Here is an 18,279-nt window from a genome sequence, read left to right on the forward strand (position 1 = left end):
GTCTTATCCAATATAAACAGTAAAAAAATGTCCTATTAATTTGGAATGAATTCCTAAAAAAAAAGTAGAGATTAATTTTCTATATATAAAAATAACGAGATGTTGTATGACTGCCAATGAGACAACTATCCAACAATCTTGTTTTGCTTTTGGTAGGAAAAATTGTCAGTAATTAAAGAAATCCATTTAACACTATTGTCTTGTGTGACTTACAGGGGATTTCCACCCTTTATTGTACTACAAATTCCAGTGTTGTCATGTGACTTACAGGGGATTTCCACCCTCTATTGTACTACAAATTCCTGTAAGAAAATTTACCTTTGTAACTTTTAGAATAAGCTCAAAGGTCATATGCAACCATTTTTTCAACATACATTTATTTACTTATTTCAAAGAGTACCTTCTTAAAATAGTTTCACAATTATAAATTTTAATTTCCTTGGTTTAACTAATGAAAAGTAATATGGTTGGATTGAAAAAATTATGTCACCTAAAACCACTCTTTGTACGACATCATTTGAGTGCTCTTCAACCAAAATCACAAACAAAACAATTTTTTCTCATTGAGAGAAGTGAGAAGTTCTTAAAAACCACAATAATGATAGAGACAGTAGGTTTAGTTTTCTTGCAAAAGCAGCAAACATTTAGCTACAATGTTGACAAACAAAATAGGCCTCAAACCATAAATAAGAGATACTGGAGCAGATGAGAATGAAATATTTTCTGTGTCTGGTTTCAAATTATCACTGACCATACCCAACAATACAAACAATTCAAAAGAAATCTAGAGTTCAACAATAAACTGTTGTCTATATAATATGTCAAGCTTGATTGCCCCCATCAAGAAAGGTAGTGAATAAAGGAGTAGATTGGATAAAGCCCTAATATGGCCTCTCGTTTTAACTCAAATTTAAGATTAGGATTTATTGACCAATATCTCATCAAATCGTAGCTTAAACTATGACTAGATAGGAAATAGGTATTTTTATTGAAAATTTATGTATAAGCATTCTTTTCATGACATCACAAACAGCACAAATTTAGATTTCCACAAAATTTCAATGAAAACAGATTAATTAACATTTATTTTAAGGAACGGAAACATATAGCAAATGTGTCAATAAAAAATCTCTTTTAATATGCTTGTTTTTACTTGCATATCTGATTTAAATATTTAATTTGTCAAAGCCTGTGCTCAATTTGGCCTAATTTGGATGATTTAGTCAACATTCACCAAACTCTATTTATTTTTACCTATTTGGGGAGTAAATGTCGAAACTTTATAAGAAAAATTCTATTTCCCTTTCTTACATTCTTACGTCTTTTCATCAACTTGAAACATTTTTATTAGATTACAATGTACTTTATATTCAGGGCCAAATATGGCACTTACCCAACATACTCCTTTAAAAAAGAATATAAAATACTGCCATTAAAACCAATTACCAACAACTACTGAAAGAAATAAGAAATTTATATTCCTTTAAGCAAATAAATAATAGGCTACTTAAAAACTGTTGCATATGTTCTTTTACTTTTCATGAATGTCTCTGTTGAAGTTATTTACTTTCAGTAAATTAATTTATGCAGACTGGTAATCGAAAAAAGTATGAAGATTTAAAAAATATTAGTGAAATACCATTAACTGCTTTAAATTCATTAAAAGACCTTATATAGGCATGCCCAGTTTAATTGACTAATTTATACACTAACACAAATTTATCTGTAAACACATTCTTACAGGAAATGGTATCAATGGGCATATCTCACATATTAAAGTGTTTGTTCTATGGTGACGTCCATAACAATAATTTGACCATACAAATTAACTGGACAATATGTCATCAATGCAACAAAAAACACAAATGTTTTATAAAATGGAACAACATAAACAATCTTCAAAAACACTCCACTACATAGCCTTCTCCCATTTAACTCTACCAACCAATGATATTTCATCCAGTTATCATGAAAACATATAACACCACATCTTAATTTGTAATCTTGATGCAAGTTATGAAATATTATATGCTAATAAAATATAAGATTGTTTACTATAATTATGCAAAGTAGAAATTCCCCAGTAGGGTAGTGAGTACTTAATTCATAAAAAAATAAAATGCTTCGCTGAGCGCAGCCTGATACGACCGCAGAGGTCGAACACCGAACAGTTGGTACAAATTTGTACACAATATTCAAGCTTGATAATGTCTGAATTTGAATTGTGATCAAATTTTTGACATAATATAGATTTCTGACACAAAATAAATGTGGTCAAAGATCTTACAAATCTATTGCGCAATACTGTGCAATTGAAGACTTCTTGAAACTTTTCAAAAATTTTGAAAAAAAAATATGAATCCTCTAAAAAGATTGGGAAAAAAAATCCCACCCCCCCAACTTTTTGAAACCCCCCTTGGAGCAATAACCCCAAAACTTGAACTCAGCCTTTCCTTCGTAGTTTGGAACCTTGTAGTACAATTTCAGAGAGATCTATACACTTAAACACAAGTTATTGTCTGGAAACTAGAAACATGCTTGTTTTTGGACCTTAATTCCTAAACTGTTGGCCCCATAACACCTAAAATAAATCCCAACCTTCTACTTGTGGTATATAACATTGTCGTACAATTTCAGAGCAATCGAAATACTTATACACAAATTATTATCCTGAAACTAGAAAAATGCTTGTTTTGGGCCCCTTTTGGGCCCCCAATTCCTAAACGGTTGCGACCATCATCCCCAAAATCAATTCCAACCTTTCTTTTGTGGTATTGAACCTTCTTAAAAAATTTCATAGAGATCCATTCACTTAAACTAAAGTTATTGTCCGGAAACCAATGTGTCTTCGGACGACGACGATGACATCATACCATTATACGATCCCAAAAAATGTTTGCGGTCGTATAAAAATGAATTTCAAGTCTGTTGTTAAAGAAATGCTTTGGTTTTGATTTAAAGACATTCATAACTAAATGTGAGGGGTTAAGAAAGAAAGTGGTAAAGATCAGAAAGAAAGAAGAAAGATTTCAAGAAAAAACAAGATGGATTGAAGAAGAAACAGAAGAGAAAGAATTTTTTTATCATTCATCATCTAAATTTATTTAATATAATGTCCTCAATTGTTTCAGCTAGAGCTGGACTACAAATTATATGTAGAAATTTTGGCATTTTTCTTTAATTTCTCTATATAAGGAATGATAGAAGAGACAGAAGAAAAAAAAAAGTTTTTTTAAATTGAAACCATGGGATTTCTTAAGACACCACCAAAATTAGGTGTGATACACAAAATTGAAGACAATATATCTTACAATACAGAACTATAATAATTTGATTTGAAGAAATTCTAATATTCTGTTGTCCAAAAAGTCTAAAGACTTACGAAATAGTCATCTAGATGTTGCATTTCTGATGTTCAGAAATGTGTAAAAAGAGTTTTTTTTTTAATTAAATATTATTTTGATAGCTATTTTGAACTTGTACCTCTTTGTGGCATTCCTTAAAAAAAAAGAGTTTTATTGTTGGAATGTAGGGAGATGTTGTCAAAGTAACCATTATACTACATAAATGGTCTGAGATCATTGGAAAACTGAGAAATAAAACATTGTTACAACACATGATTAAAGCATAAAAATGAAACAAATTGTAACAATATATAGTGAAGACAACTTTCTTGAATGAAATAAAAATAATACAGTTTTATAAAGGACTAATTTGTGGAAAAAAATAAAACAAAACTTTCCTGAAAGTTGATTAGGTAATTAATTTAACACAAATATGAACTTTACAAAAATCTTACATAATTCTTTTGCTATGTAATTGATGGATAAATGGCTAATCTATTGTCAAACTATAGTAGTAGTTTGTTAAAGGTGTGCACTGATGCTCTAACACTTCCTAGAATGCACTGTCAGCTAATGGAAACCATATAAAAGTCTGAGTTTGTTATTTTCACCAAATCTCATTGCCCTTTATCTTCTAGTTATTACATTGATTGGCTTGAAAGCCTTTTACACTCAATGTAATTTCTGAATTTCTTTGTAATTTGGAAATATCTTGTAGAAGGAAAAACTGTCCTTATAAGTATAAACAATAATAGAACATGAAATATTAGTGATATAGTAGAAATCAAAGTATTTGGACTATGCAGGGGATGGGGCATCTACTCAAAGTAAATTCTATTATGGCAGATTGATTTCAAAGGTATCAATGAATTTCAATTACATGCAGTAATGATTTATACCTAATGGTCAATCATCTACACAATAAGCAAAAAGAATATATAGTATGACATGACAAACTCTGGCTCAAAATAACCTTCACCTTAATGTAAATCTTTAAAAAAAAATTCTAATTCTCTAAAATGATTAATTTTTATAACCTACTTTTTTTAACTGATACCCTATGATTAATGTTTTGCAAATATTTTTCCAGTGTTTGTTTAAAGTATGACCCGCACTAGCTGCCATCACTGTTTTCAATTTTTAAAGGAAACATGAGTTAATTAAGAAATTTAATCAACTGTAAAATTGTACTTAAAAGATAATTTCCTGGATTTCTAATGCAGTTTCTTACCCTTATGGCCATCTTTGATTTTTCATTGACACCAAAAACCCCAACTTTGACCAAGTCATTAGACATACATTAGTATAGACTTGTCATGAGGGGAGTAAATAATCATATACAAAAAAGTTTTTAGACCAAATTGAAATAACAGACGATAGACACAAAGTGATGGATGCAAGCTTAGTAGATGCTTTGGAAAGTGAGCTGAAAATTGAAGAAGATGCTTAACTGAAACAAGGAACTGACTTTGACTGGCCTTGTAACAGTTTTATCCTAGTATTAGCTCTTATGTCACTCTGATCAATACCTGATGACTCACACACAGAGAATATTGATGGTGAACATGCTAAACTAATGCTTAGTGCAATTATTCTGATTTTATTGTTAAAGGGCTGGCAGCTCTATCTTAACAAAATTTGCATCTGCTTGGCTAACAGTCTGATGAGATAATAAAGTTTATTTGCCACTTGCAGCTTTATTTTAAATCTGCAGATGTTAATGTTCCTTCCCATATCTATTATTAGGAAAAAGCTAATAAAAAAAAAATATTGCTTCATATGAATAAACAACATTTCTGAGTGGTTATCTATAGTACACTTAATGTACTGCAACCAAGACCCTGAATAACAATAGTACAAATATTTACAAGTATCAATGTTTACCCCTATCCAATTGCAAGGTATATAAATTCTTTTTTTTTGTCCTGTTATAAATGTACCCATCTTTGTTTTTGGATTTTGACATTGTACCAAAAAATATATTTTCTATTTTTGAATTCAAGGAGACAAAAAATATATGGATTTATGGTGCTTTCCTACCCCAGAAAAAACAAAAATTTCACAAGTGCTTTGTTAAGACAGGTTGTGAACATTTTATAGATAAACCCTAAAATATACCTTGCAACTACAAAGGGAAGTAACAAAAACAAGGGAAATAACTGTGAATACAGTTTGGTCATGAATATTAACAGTATCACAGTTATTCTATACCCTTTCACACAATATTAAAATGAGTGAATATACATTTTGGCTAAAACACAACTATCTTTAAACAGTTTGAATAAGGCATTTGATCTGTAAATATGATTTTCCTATCAAAACAATTTTGTAATGTTGGTATCTCTCTTATGATTGCCACTTAAATTTGATAGTGCTATCTTACAACACAAGCATATCTTGTGGATTTAGTTGCTACACCAAGCTTGTTTTCTATATTTAACTGATTGTTGCTTGCTTAACATCCAGTGGCTTTTGTTTATTTAAATATGACCATGTGGACAAAACTGGTACAAATTTTAAGACCACAAGTAATTGCCATTTGACTGTCTTAACAATGAAAACAGGTGACCAGCTAATGAAAATATAAATAGCTACATGTGTTGCAAGTGATACACCAGAATCTTGAGAAAAACCATTACAGCCAAAAATTCCCTACTGTCTTTTTTAAATAGATATAATACCAAATTATCTGACTAAGACAGAATTGAAAATTATCGAAAATAATGATGAGGATGAACCCAAATTCTACATTATTTACTTTGTTTAGTGACAATGAACCATTTTGCTGTCCCAATTTGAGGGCATTCAAGTAAATATTTCTGTGAAGTAAGTGAAACATTATTTCTCCTCAAATTTACAGCGAGCAAATTTCTTTCAAAACGTTTCAAGAATAATATTTTTCTCACCAAAGTTCTAACTAGACATGCTTTGAAAATATATAACCAATGGCTCTATTTGTTAAGTCAGCCTTGTTTTTATGATAAAATTTGGACACAAAACATTATACCATAACTATGAAAAATTTGTATACTTTTTTCATTTTTCATCAATAAAAGGCTCAAAAGGTCAAAATATTTCAAAGGACCACATTTCCTCTAAGAAAGAAGGTTGATGGAGAAAATTCCTACTAATTACTTCCTCAATGACAAGGAATCAGAAATCTACTTCTTCTGAAAGGTTCAGTAATCATATATCGTCCACACACAATATAACTAAAATTTAGCACCAGATAAAAAAAATCAAATTATTAAACACAGTTGGGAAAGTTTTACATGGGTCAATAAAAAACAAAATGAAAAAACTAGATATAAATTCTATATACACATAACTAACACATACACATGTACACAACAGAGGAAAATAAATACCTTTTCAGTTTATCATCAAATCATAACAACCCTTTGGAATTTCAATTTTTGAAAAATAAAAAAATAAATTTGTGATACATTAATCTGAGAACAAAACACACATAGTCACCGACTGATCAAGAAAAAGAAATATTTCAATTTAAATAAAATTATAGAATATCTTTCATGCACAAATATTTACATATATATATACATATTAATGTATACATGGTCAATGGGAGATAACTCATTTCAAAATCAGGCTACTACACATTTTAAATGAATTACATGTATTATTTTTGATGTTCGCCACATCTTGGTAATATGTATTGCTTTGGTGGTATATACCATGCAATGTGGAAATAATGTCACCAAAAACACTGCACAGTCAATCCAGACTCAATCTACCCATAAAAAAATTCCACAAATGCCTTGGTATATATAAATATATTTAAACAGATGTTACCACAAATGGTACAATCAAAATGAATGGTTGATGATTTGAAAAATTTAAGCAATACATACATATGAAATATGTTTTATAGGAATAGTTAAATTATTCCACAATAAACATACATAAACATTTTGTTTTGACATTGTACACAGTCATCCTGATGAGAAGAATCCACACTGACCTTTAAACTTTTAATATAAGTGCTAATTATATACTTGCATATATGGATAAGATGCTGCTATTATAAAATGATAGGAATTTTTACATTATGAAGATTAAATGATGAAAAAAGTACAATGTAATTCCATAAAATAACTCAATATTATCAATATTTTTTCAGACTGATATTCTGGCAGGCTAAAAAACTCATAAGTGTTAGTTAGACCAAAATTTAAATCCAATTGGCTTGTCCTTTTCCTATCCAATTTTTGAATACCAGGTAGGCAGGTAAGAAAAATATGACATTTTGTCTTATCAAGAATTGAATAGAACTGAACAACTCTAAAATGGAAATGAAATATTTGATAAAGCTAAATTTGTTGTGTAGGTTAGAAAGGACATACATCCAGTAAACCCTTTAACTTCACTCATAATCTTTAAATATCTACAAGATATATTCACATTTGTTATGTGGTTCTTAAATATTCCTCAACACCATTTATCTTTACAAGTTGACCACTTGTTAACAGATGGCCAGTACACAAAATCATTAAAAACTCAAACTCATTGTGGAAAATTATATAAATAACAACCAAATACATTATAAATGAAGGGTACATGTCTTTTGATTCAGTTTACCACTAACTGTATTAGTTCAGTGTTGGTCCACATCTCATCTCTAAGGGGAATAACAACTGAATGCTGAACCTTCCCGTATGTAATGACGAACAGGACTGTCTTCTCGGATAGGTATAAAATGCTGAAAAAAAAAAAACACAAATACTTTACTTCCTAAAAACTGACAAACCATATGATACATCACTATCTTCACGGAACTTAAAACTATAATTATATTAGCATATCAACATATTTCCATCAATCAAATTAAATTGCAAGAAGTTTAATAAGGAAAATGATAAGCCAAATAACAGAACATACAAATCATTTTATCATCATCTTTACATCTGCCTTTCATTATTTGCCAATAAATTCTCCTATTATTTCAAACATTTGCCACTGTCTTTTCACTGACACTATCTCTCACTAGAAATGTTTAAAATCTTCTTCAATACAGTCAGGAGTTTGTTTACAAAAGCTGCTTGTGTTTAGTATCAAATGAAAACCTGTTGCCCCAAAAAAGATGTTGGTTGTCAATTTCACCACTGGACAGCTGCCAATTATACTCTGAAATCAACATAGCACAGTCTACCAAATGTTTTGATAGTAAAAAAAATGATTTGATGGGAAATTAAATCTGACTATAATTAACTTATAACATATTTTATCTTCCATGCTTTTAATTTTTTGCCAGTTTTGTAAAAATGTGTTTGTTTTAGAGACAGCAAGAAATCTTTTGATATATATAATACTCCTCATGAAGTGAAAGAATAAATAAATTAACTTCATCAATTCACACAAGATTCACAATGATGAAAAACTTTGTTATTACAATAAAGTTAAGCTTGTTATAATTCATTAAGCATAATTAAAAATAAATGGGGAATGTGTCCATGGGACACAGATGATGCCCCCGCTTGCATACAACATTATAAAGGGACATAACTCAAGACCTGTAAAAGTGACACTACCTTAATTCAAACTTGATCTGTGTATTGTGGTAATAACATTGTGTAGAAGATTCATCAAACTAAAGTTAGAGAACAGAAACGAAAAATTCAGCAATTTTTCCATTTGTAAAGAGGCATAACTCTAGAATTGTAAAAGTGATGCCACCAAAATTCAAACTTGATCTTTGTTTTGTGGTAATAAGCATTGTGTATAAGTTTCATAACATTTGGTTGAGGCAAACTTAAGTTGGAGAACAGAAACTAATTTTGGGACGTAGGGACGGACGGACAAGGGTAAAACGTAATGCCCCCTCCGCTACAGCGGGGGCATAAAAAGGTCTTTCTACCTTTTAATTATGTTACATTGGATAATACTAACCCCTAAATTGAAGTTTAATCCATTACGGGGGGTTACAACAGTTGAGCATTTCTATACCACCTAATTAGATGACGAACTGTCTCACAACTAAACATGAAAATAAAAACTAAACCAAGATCAAAGATGACCTTAATGGAGGTTAATAGTGATCTAAGAACGCTCAAAACTCATCAATGCAATACCATACAACTATTGATGACAGAATAGCACATAGTGTCAACTCAGATATAGATGACAGAATATCACATAGTATCAGAGAAACTCAACTCAGATGTAGATGACAGAATAGCACATAGTATCAGAGAAACTCAACTCAGATGTAGATGACAGAATATCACATAATATCAGATAAACTCAACTCAGATGTAGATTACAGAATATCACACAGTATTAGAGAAACTCAACTCAGATGTAGATGACAGAATAGCACATAGTATCAGAGAAACTCAACTCAGATGTAGAAGACAGAATATCACATAGTATCAGAGAAACTCAACTTAGATGTAGATTACAGAATATCACACAGTATCAGAGAAACTCAACTCAGATGTAGATGACAGAATAGCACATAGTATCAGAGAAACTCAACTCAGATGTAGATGACAAAATAGCACATAGTATCAGAGAAACTCAACTCAGATGTAGAAGACAGAATATCAGACAGTATCAGAGAAACTCAACTCAGATGTAGATGACAGAATAGCACACAGTATCGGAGGAACTCATTCAGATGTAGATGACAGAATAGCACATAGTATCAGAGAAACTCAACTCAGATGTAGATGACAGAATAGCACATAGTATCAGAGAAACTCAACTCAGATGTAGATGACAGAATAGCACACAGTATCAGAGAAACTCAACTCAGATGTAGATGACAGAATAGCACACAGTATCAGAGAAACTCAACTCAGATGTAGAAGACAGAATAGCACATAGTATCAGAGAAACTCAACTCAGATATAGATGACAGAATAGCACATAGTATCAGAGAAACTCAAATCAGATGTAGATGACAGAATAGCACATAGTATCAGAGAAACTCAACTCAGATGTAGATGACAGAATAGCACATAGTATCAGAGAAACTCAACTCAGATGTAGATGACAGAATAGCATTTAGTATCAGAGAAACTCAACTCAGATGTACAACCAAAAAGAAATTCTGGCAAAAAACTTAAAATGATATGGAGTCTCACACCATTTTGAATTCCAAATGACAGCACACTATTGGTCAAGATTTTTTTTTTTATATAAAATAAGCATATTTTTTCAGCAATCTGTTTTTAAAACTTCCCATCTATATAAAAGTACATTATGTGATCTTAAACAACCTTTTTTACAAAACAAAATATAGAAAAAATTTTGATAGATTCCCCAAAAAATAAAATTTTGCTTGACAAGGGAAAGATAACTCAGATAATTTAGTTTTATAACGTAAAATTATCTATTTTGTAATTTTGTAATGTAGCAAGAAAATTTTTATTTTTTCTATTCAACAAAAAATTGCACTTCTGCTGTTAACAATGTACTTCACTAGTCCAGTATTCCAGTGAAGAGTCCCTGTTTGTTAATACCAGAAATCCAGGGTTGTTTTCTGGTAAGAATCATTATATCAAATTAACATTAGTTTTAATTACAGCTAAATTATAACATTATCAGCAATGAAATAAACAAGTATACATCAATGAGACTTATTTATTTAACAATTTACTATATATATCATCTAGCAATAATTTTTTAGTTTTGTTCCGGAAAATTTTCATATTTCTTCCGTGAACGTGTTAATTGTTTTTTCTATCAAATATCTTCCTCGTTTTGAAACAGAATTTGTCACACCGGCTATGACTTTAAAAAAAAAAAAAAATAATGTGCTATAGCCTATTCACAGGTATGTCTGAATAAAAAATTATTTGTAGTTAAAAAGAAAATTAAGATTATATAAATATTTCATTTTTTAATCTTCTTTTTTTTAATGGTAAAGAGTCCCGTTATCAATCATCACATATCAGTTCCAGATCTGTAATTTGTAAAATTTATCTCTTATTAATTTATTCATTCATTTATTTTTGCTAGATCATATACTTTTCAAACAAAGAAATTATTTTAACAATTTGGCAGTTCTATCTAATATACATTTATATTTTGTATTCTTACATTTTGCCTGCAGTTTGTAACTATATACAGAATTCTGCTTTAAATACGGCGTATACATTTATAAATTCTGTTTTCTGTTCAGACGTGTAATTAGCTTTGTATATACAAAACATCATTATTGTAATCAAATAATTAATTTCATAATATTGTTTATAACCCCATACTAAATTCTCAAATGTTAGAATATTATTATTAATATTCAGTTTTTCAAGATGACTTTTTTATTTTACTCAAGAAATCATCAAGAAAGTGACATTTCTGAAACTTATGATCATAATCCTCAGTGGTATTGCAATAATGATAATTTGAAGTATTGCAGATATTCCATTGTTTTAATATTTAAAGTTTTACAAGGTAGAATAAAGTGTAACAATTTCCAATGAAACACTTAGCAAGAAAACTAGTATGGTGACCCAACTGTTTTTTTCCCCTGACAGCAGTTTATAAGAGAGCTATGGCTTATCATCTTTCATTTTAAAATTCTATCATTTAGTTTTCTTTCTATTTCAATTTGCTTTTCCCAGTATAATCCAAACAAAATATGTCATTATCTAGCACAAACAAGCTTGAAAACAAGCCCAGTGTCCTTTTTATTATATTTAAAAATAAAGCAAAGTATAAACTACACTTAAGCAAAATTCAAATTCTTTTTTATCACTTTTTGTATCTTGTTTATACCCCAATACCAAACCTCTTTACCATGAAATGTGAATGAAATTTCTTAATTTTCAGGACACATGGTATAGTTTTTAAAGATAAACCAGTAAACAGACATAGTACTTCTCTTCACCAATGTTGAGCTTAAAATAATTAAAATCAAGTTCAGAAATTTTTTCCTATTTTCTAAAGCTTTACATCTGATTTTCTCTCTGAATAATCTGGCTTTAAAACAGAAGAGAATCATGTTGTGTCTTTATTGTTTTGTTTGTATCAATCCAGTCCTGATCAAAGAACTGTAAGCTATAGTTAGTGAGATGTTTCATTAGTAGAACTTGTATCTGTAGTAGGTAATAAATACTTATCAAGGTGGTTATTGAGAGACTAGACAGTAAAGTATGTCTACCAGTTTATACATGTTCATACTAATATTTTCTGATTAAATATTCACATGAAAAGTAAAATCATGTAAAATGAAATAACTATTGTCCAATTTTTTATATTTGGATAGAATGTTGGTGACCTCTCAAAAATCACCAAAAAACCTAAAAAAAAAAGGGGGATCAAAACGTAAAAAAAACAAGAGATTTTTTAATACTTTGCCAAAATATAGTCAAATATATAATAAAAAGTACAGGTTAAAGAGCTTTTTTCAAGCTACAATTTGTGTGCCAAATTGTTGGATATTGTAAGATTATACATGGAAAAAACAAGTTATATGTGAAAAGGGAGAAAAACAAACAACAGAATTTTAATGAAAAATGAGAAGATGTATATTGTGAAATATAAAGAAAAATTAAAGATAAAAATTGTAGTCACAAAATCAGTAAAATTCATATACATTCCTTTGTAAAATTAAATTATCTGAGTTACCTCCCCTTATATGACAAAGTCCCCTAAAAATTAATCAAACAATTGAATATTATATCTTTGTAAAAACAGTCACAACAACAACTAAAGCACATTATTTTCAACATTTAAATGAAAAGTTCAACAAATGAATTGCATTCCTATCTATAAATTTCTATAAAAATCAAGATGGCGGAAGAACCTGAACTACCTTAAATTACCTAGGATATCCTTCTGGAAATGACTTTATTTTGCATTTGAGCAGATTTTTTTCACTTATTTGAATTCACAAATGCCCATTACCTTTGCTTTATGTATACATAGTAATTGAATTGGTTCCCATACAACCATTTAAGCTTTGATTTTCAGTGAGAAAATCCCTGCCTTCATTTTGCTGGGTCAAAGTAGTCTGGGGGAAGCGGTGTTGGAATTACTAAACATTTGATATTTGATAAGGGTGTTGAATGGAAATGAAATATATAAGGCTAATATCAATACCACTGAATTGACCCAAACTCTTTTAATTTGATTTCTAACATACTAAACTACATTTTCATGTAAGGCAAAGAGACTGATATGCATACATAGCAAATATTCATAAGTTGACAATTTTCATAAATTTTTTATGACATCCTACCGCAAGAAGATGCTTCTCAAATTTTGTGATTTTTTTATTACAAAAAGTAAGATTTAACCTTTTTTTTTTTTTAATTTGTCACTGACTTTGAAATGACTAAATACACCTATATATCAGTTTTTGTTAAAATCCAATGATAAGACATTTCTCAAAATTGGTGATTTTATTCAAAAATTAATGAGCAGAATTTCACCAAAATAATATATGCACACTCAACTACATTCAAGGCCATACACTCCACAGAGAGTCAAATAGTAATAATCATGTCACTACCACAGCTCTGCTTAAGGCCCCATCTGAACATTTGAAGGTCCCCACTATGTATTGGTTACTGTAAATTCAGAAAATATTGCGATTTTTTTATTATTGCGAAAAATGCAACAGGGTTATAATCGCAATAATTTAAACCCGCATTTTGAAATTTTTTATATGAATTAAACAGGATTTTTCTCAATATCGCAAAAATTAAAATTGCATTTTAGTCTAAAATGACAAAATCGCAATAATAAATGCACTCAATAATTTCTGAATTTACAGTACCTCAACTAAACAAACAAGAGTGGACACACTGAAATGTCTCGCCTGTTTTAGTGTTCATAATTGAATTTATGTTGAAAGTAAAAAAATTAAGTTTATATAAGCTTTACATTAAATTAACATTTTAATGATGAATGAACATGAAGTCAAGGTGAGATAAACCCTATCAGACAAACATGTAGGCCGTACAATCATTCCATACACCAAATTTATTTAACATATATTGCCTAAAGTATCTTAGAAACAAACCTCATTGAGGAAACTTGAACTTTGACCAATGAACCATAAAATGAGGTCAAGGTAAGATGACACCTGTCAGACAGACATATACACATAACATTCATTCCATACAGAAAATTTTATGAACTTATCACTTATCTGCCAGTTGGAAATGTGAACCTTACGATCATTCTATACACCAAATATAGAAGACCTATTGGTGATAGAATTTGAGATATGGACTTTATCATGAAAACTAAATCTTGTTCACTGATCCATTAAATGATGTCAAGGTCAAATGGCAATTTTGGCCAGGTAAGCTTAAAAAGGAAGTGACTACTTAGCATTAAAAGCATGAAAGGGAAATACATCTTTGAATAAGTGATCTGATGATTTGAGTAATATTTGCATATTTGTAGATTTTGTTTTACAGTTCTTGACATTCTTAACGAAATATAATAGACCTTTAGTGAGCAAGCTCACATTACCATGGCCCCCATATAAATCATGATTTAAGACAGTAATATGGTCTTCTGCAAATCTATTGTTAGTAAATAGGACCTCGAACTAAGACATAGCGACTTGAAAAACAATAGCCAGGGATCTTCCTCTTCTTTCTGTTAATTTATGTAGCCACATATCCAAGTTAAGTTGCAATCCCATTGAATACATCCTGAAACCTATGTTCAAATTTTAGTCTTTTTTAGTTACCTTGACCTTAGGCTTAAATATAGGTCTGTAATGCTTTTACATTCATGTTGAGTAACATGTTTTTAGAAAAAACAGCATCATAAAATCACATGGGATACACTTTTGGCTAATAAATCACAGGCAAATATAGCAACAACATTTGAGTAAATAAAATCGCATTATACAAATTTTTTTTTTTGAAACATTAAGTCAAATGACTACTAAAAGCAAACTTTGAAATTTCTTATGAAATAATTTTTCATCTAGATTTAAGGTTCATCAGAAGGGATTGACAAATATGGCCATTTTTTTTTTATTTCCTCTTGAGTACAGACAAACCTGTGCACAAGGAAAAGTTTTAAGGCATTGCAGAAACTGGATAAATATTTGTCAATTCCTTGAGATGAACCTGAAAGACCCCCCCCACCCCAAAAAAAAAAACAAAAAAACACTAAAATTATCTTCAATCTTTGATCAAAATATTGTAAAAAGTCATATTTTCATATTATCTATTTATCTATTTATGTTGCTATGCTAAAATATTTTTTACTTATCTCAATACTTATCTTATTTCATATGTATCAAAAATCAGTAAATGTGATTCTGTTGTGCAAACAAAATTTCAAAAGTTCTTCAATCTGTACATATTCAGCCAATTAATCTTTATGAAGGGACTGGAGTGAACTGTATTCTATGTTAAACATTCATGCATGAGTGACCTTATTTTAACATTTTCACACCTTCCAATGTTTTTGTTAATCACGGTTTAGTAATGATCCCTTAAAAGTTTTTATTATTAATTATCATTATTAATGTTATTTAAAGATTTTTATAAAATAATCTATTTCAATGTAAGTAATCAGCAGTTAAATAATAAAATACATTCCATACACCAAATATAGTTGACCTATTACTTATAGCATCTGAGAAGAAGACCAAACAACAGAAACTTAACATTGACCAATGAACCATGAAAATAAGCTCAAGGTCAGATGAAACCTGTCAGACAGACGTGCACACCTTACAATCATTCCATACACCACATATAGTTGACCTATAACTTATAGTATCTGAGAAGAGGACCAAACAAGAGCAACTTAACATTGACCAATGAACCATGAAAATGAGGTCAAGGACAAATGACACCTGCCAGACAGACATGTACACCTTACAATCATTCCATACACCAAATATAGTTGACCTATTGCTTATAGTATTAGAAAAACAGACCAAAACACAAAAACTTAACATTGACCAATGAACCATGAAAATGAGGTCAAGGACAAATGACACCTGCCAGTCAGACATGTACACCTTACAATCATTCCATACACCAAATATAGTTGACCTATTGCTTATAGTATTAGAAAAACAGACCAAAACACAAAAACTTAACATTGACCAATGAACCATGAAAATAGGTCAAGGACAAATGACACCTGCCAGACAGACATGTACACCTTACAATCATTCCATACACCAAATATAGTTGACCAATGGCTTATAGTATCAGAAAAACAGACCAAAACACAAAAACTTAACATTGACCAATGAACCGTGAAAATGAGGTCAAGGTCAGATGAAACCTGCCAGACTGACATGTATCCCTCATAATCATTCCATACACCACATATAGCTGACCTACTGCTTGTAGTATCTGAGAAACGGACCTAATCACGTAACTTTAACCTTGATCACTGATCCATGAAATGAGGCTGAGGTCAGGTGAACCCTGTCTGATGGACATGTAGACGTTGCAAGGAACCCATATACCAAATATAGTTATCCTATTACTCATAATAAGTGAGAAATTTACATAACAAAAAAACTAAACTTTTTTTTCAAGCAGTCGCTGAACCATGAAAATAAGGTCAAGGACATTGGACATATGACAGACGGAAAGTTCGTAACATAAGGTATCTGCATACAAAGTATGAAGCATCCAGGTCTTCTACCTTCTGAAATATAAAGCTTTATACAAATAGTTTACGCCGCCGTCACCGCCGCCGGATAGTAATACCTATGTCTCACTTTCTGCGACTTTCGTCGCAGGCGAGACAAAAACCTGTAAAATACAGTTTCATCTTGGCCTCTTGTAAGTGTTTTACTACTAATCTTTCAGTGCTTTTAACAAGTTGAAATAAAACATATGAATATAGTGGAATTAACTATTATTGGAGTGTAAAAAATTCTTTGGATGTTTTAGATAAATTACATGCTTTGATGGTCCTTTTGATTTGGTTGACAGTTTTGACTTTTCCACTCTTTATACTAAACTTCCACACAATCTTATCAAACAAAAGTTCTCCTATTTGTTAATCAAATGAAACTCTTCCACAGAGTCATCTCCTTTTGGTCAATCTATTTAAACTTTTGTCAGTTCTATTGTCCCATTGAATAACTACAATAGCTATTGTTCTCTGTGTAGTTTATTCACTGGGACCTTTAAATTTTTTCTAAGAGAAATCCATCACTCATATGTTTTACACGAGAAATTCTACACAATAATATTATGACAAAAGTGAAGATTTTTCTTTCCCTATTGTTAATTTTCCCATTTGGGATGGTGATGTTCCTTTGGCACCATCTTACGGTGATTATATATCACAACTCATTCGCTATGCCCGTGTCTGTAGTGAGGTTTTGGATTTCAATGAGCGTAATCTTTGTTTTACTGGCAAATTATTAAGTCAGGAATTTAGTTACCACAAATTAGTTAAAACCTTTACCAAATTCTTCAATAGATACAAATATTTGGTTTGCAAGTTTGGCTCTACCTATATTTGAAAGGAATAGCATATCCTAATTTTTACGGGAATGTTGCTTACCGAGCAAGGAAATTCTGATACGATCCGAGTAAACTTATCAATCCTTTAAATAAACTTATTCTCAAAGGTTACCAGTTCAACACTGTAATTAGATCTTTGAATATTGTTTTTATTGGTATAAATATTGATTTTGTTATCAGTAAATTAAAACCATACTGAATATTATTGTTATACACATATGCACATTCACTGTACTACAATCTATCGATACCTATATTTTGTCATTGCACAAGGTCATGTTTTTCTCTGACTGGTAATGATGTTTTTACACTAAATCCATTGGATGTTGGATGTGTACTGATTGATAGATACATGATTTTTTTATTTGTTATTAGCTTTTAACTAGCTGTCAGTAACTGTGAGTACTCTCATATCTTTAATTAGTGTCTTTTTTGTTGTGGGATGTATAGATACGCTGCTACATCCCATCTATTCTTTCGTTAGATGTTTTCTG

General features: G+C 30.3%; 1 protein-coding gene across 1 annotated transcript in view; it reads right to left on the minus strand.

Annotated features, from left to right (window-relative positions):
- Positions 1–2,398: 2,398 nt before the first annotated feature.
- The window catches only part of LOC127730942 (uncharacterized), a 97,021-nt gene continuing 81,140 nt past the window's right edge, over positions 2,399–18,279 (minus strand). Inside the window, exon 11 of the mRNA XM_052239570.1 lies at positions 2,399–8,064. Within this exon, the coding sequence (XP_052095530.1) occupies positions 7,984–8,064 (81 nt within the window). The 3' untranslated portion in view covers positions 2,399–7,983. The remainder of the gene's footprint in view (positions 8,065–18,279) is intronic.

This window comes from Mytilus californianus, unplaced genomic scaffold (assembly GCF_021869535.1).
Source record: "Mytilus californianus isolate M0D057914Y unplaced genomic scaffold, xbMytCali1.0.p SCAF_2, whole genome shotgun sequence".
NCBI classification, from domain to species: Eukaryota; Metazoa; Mollusca; class Bivalvia; order Mytilida; family Mytilidae; genus Mytilus; species Mytilus californianus.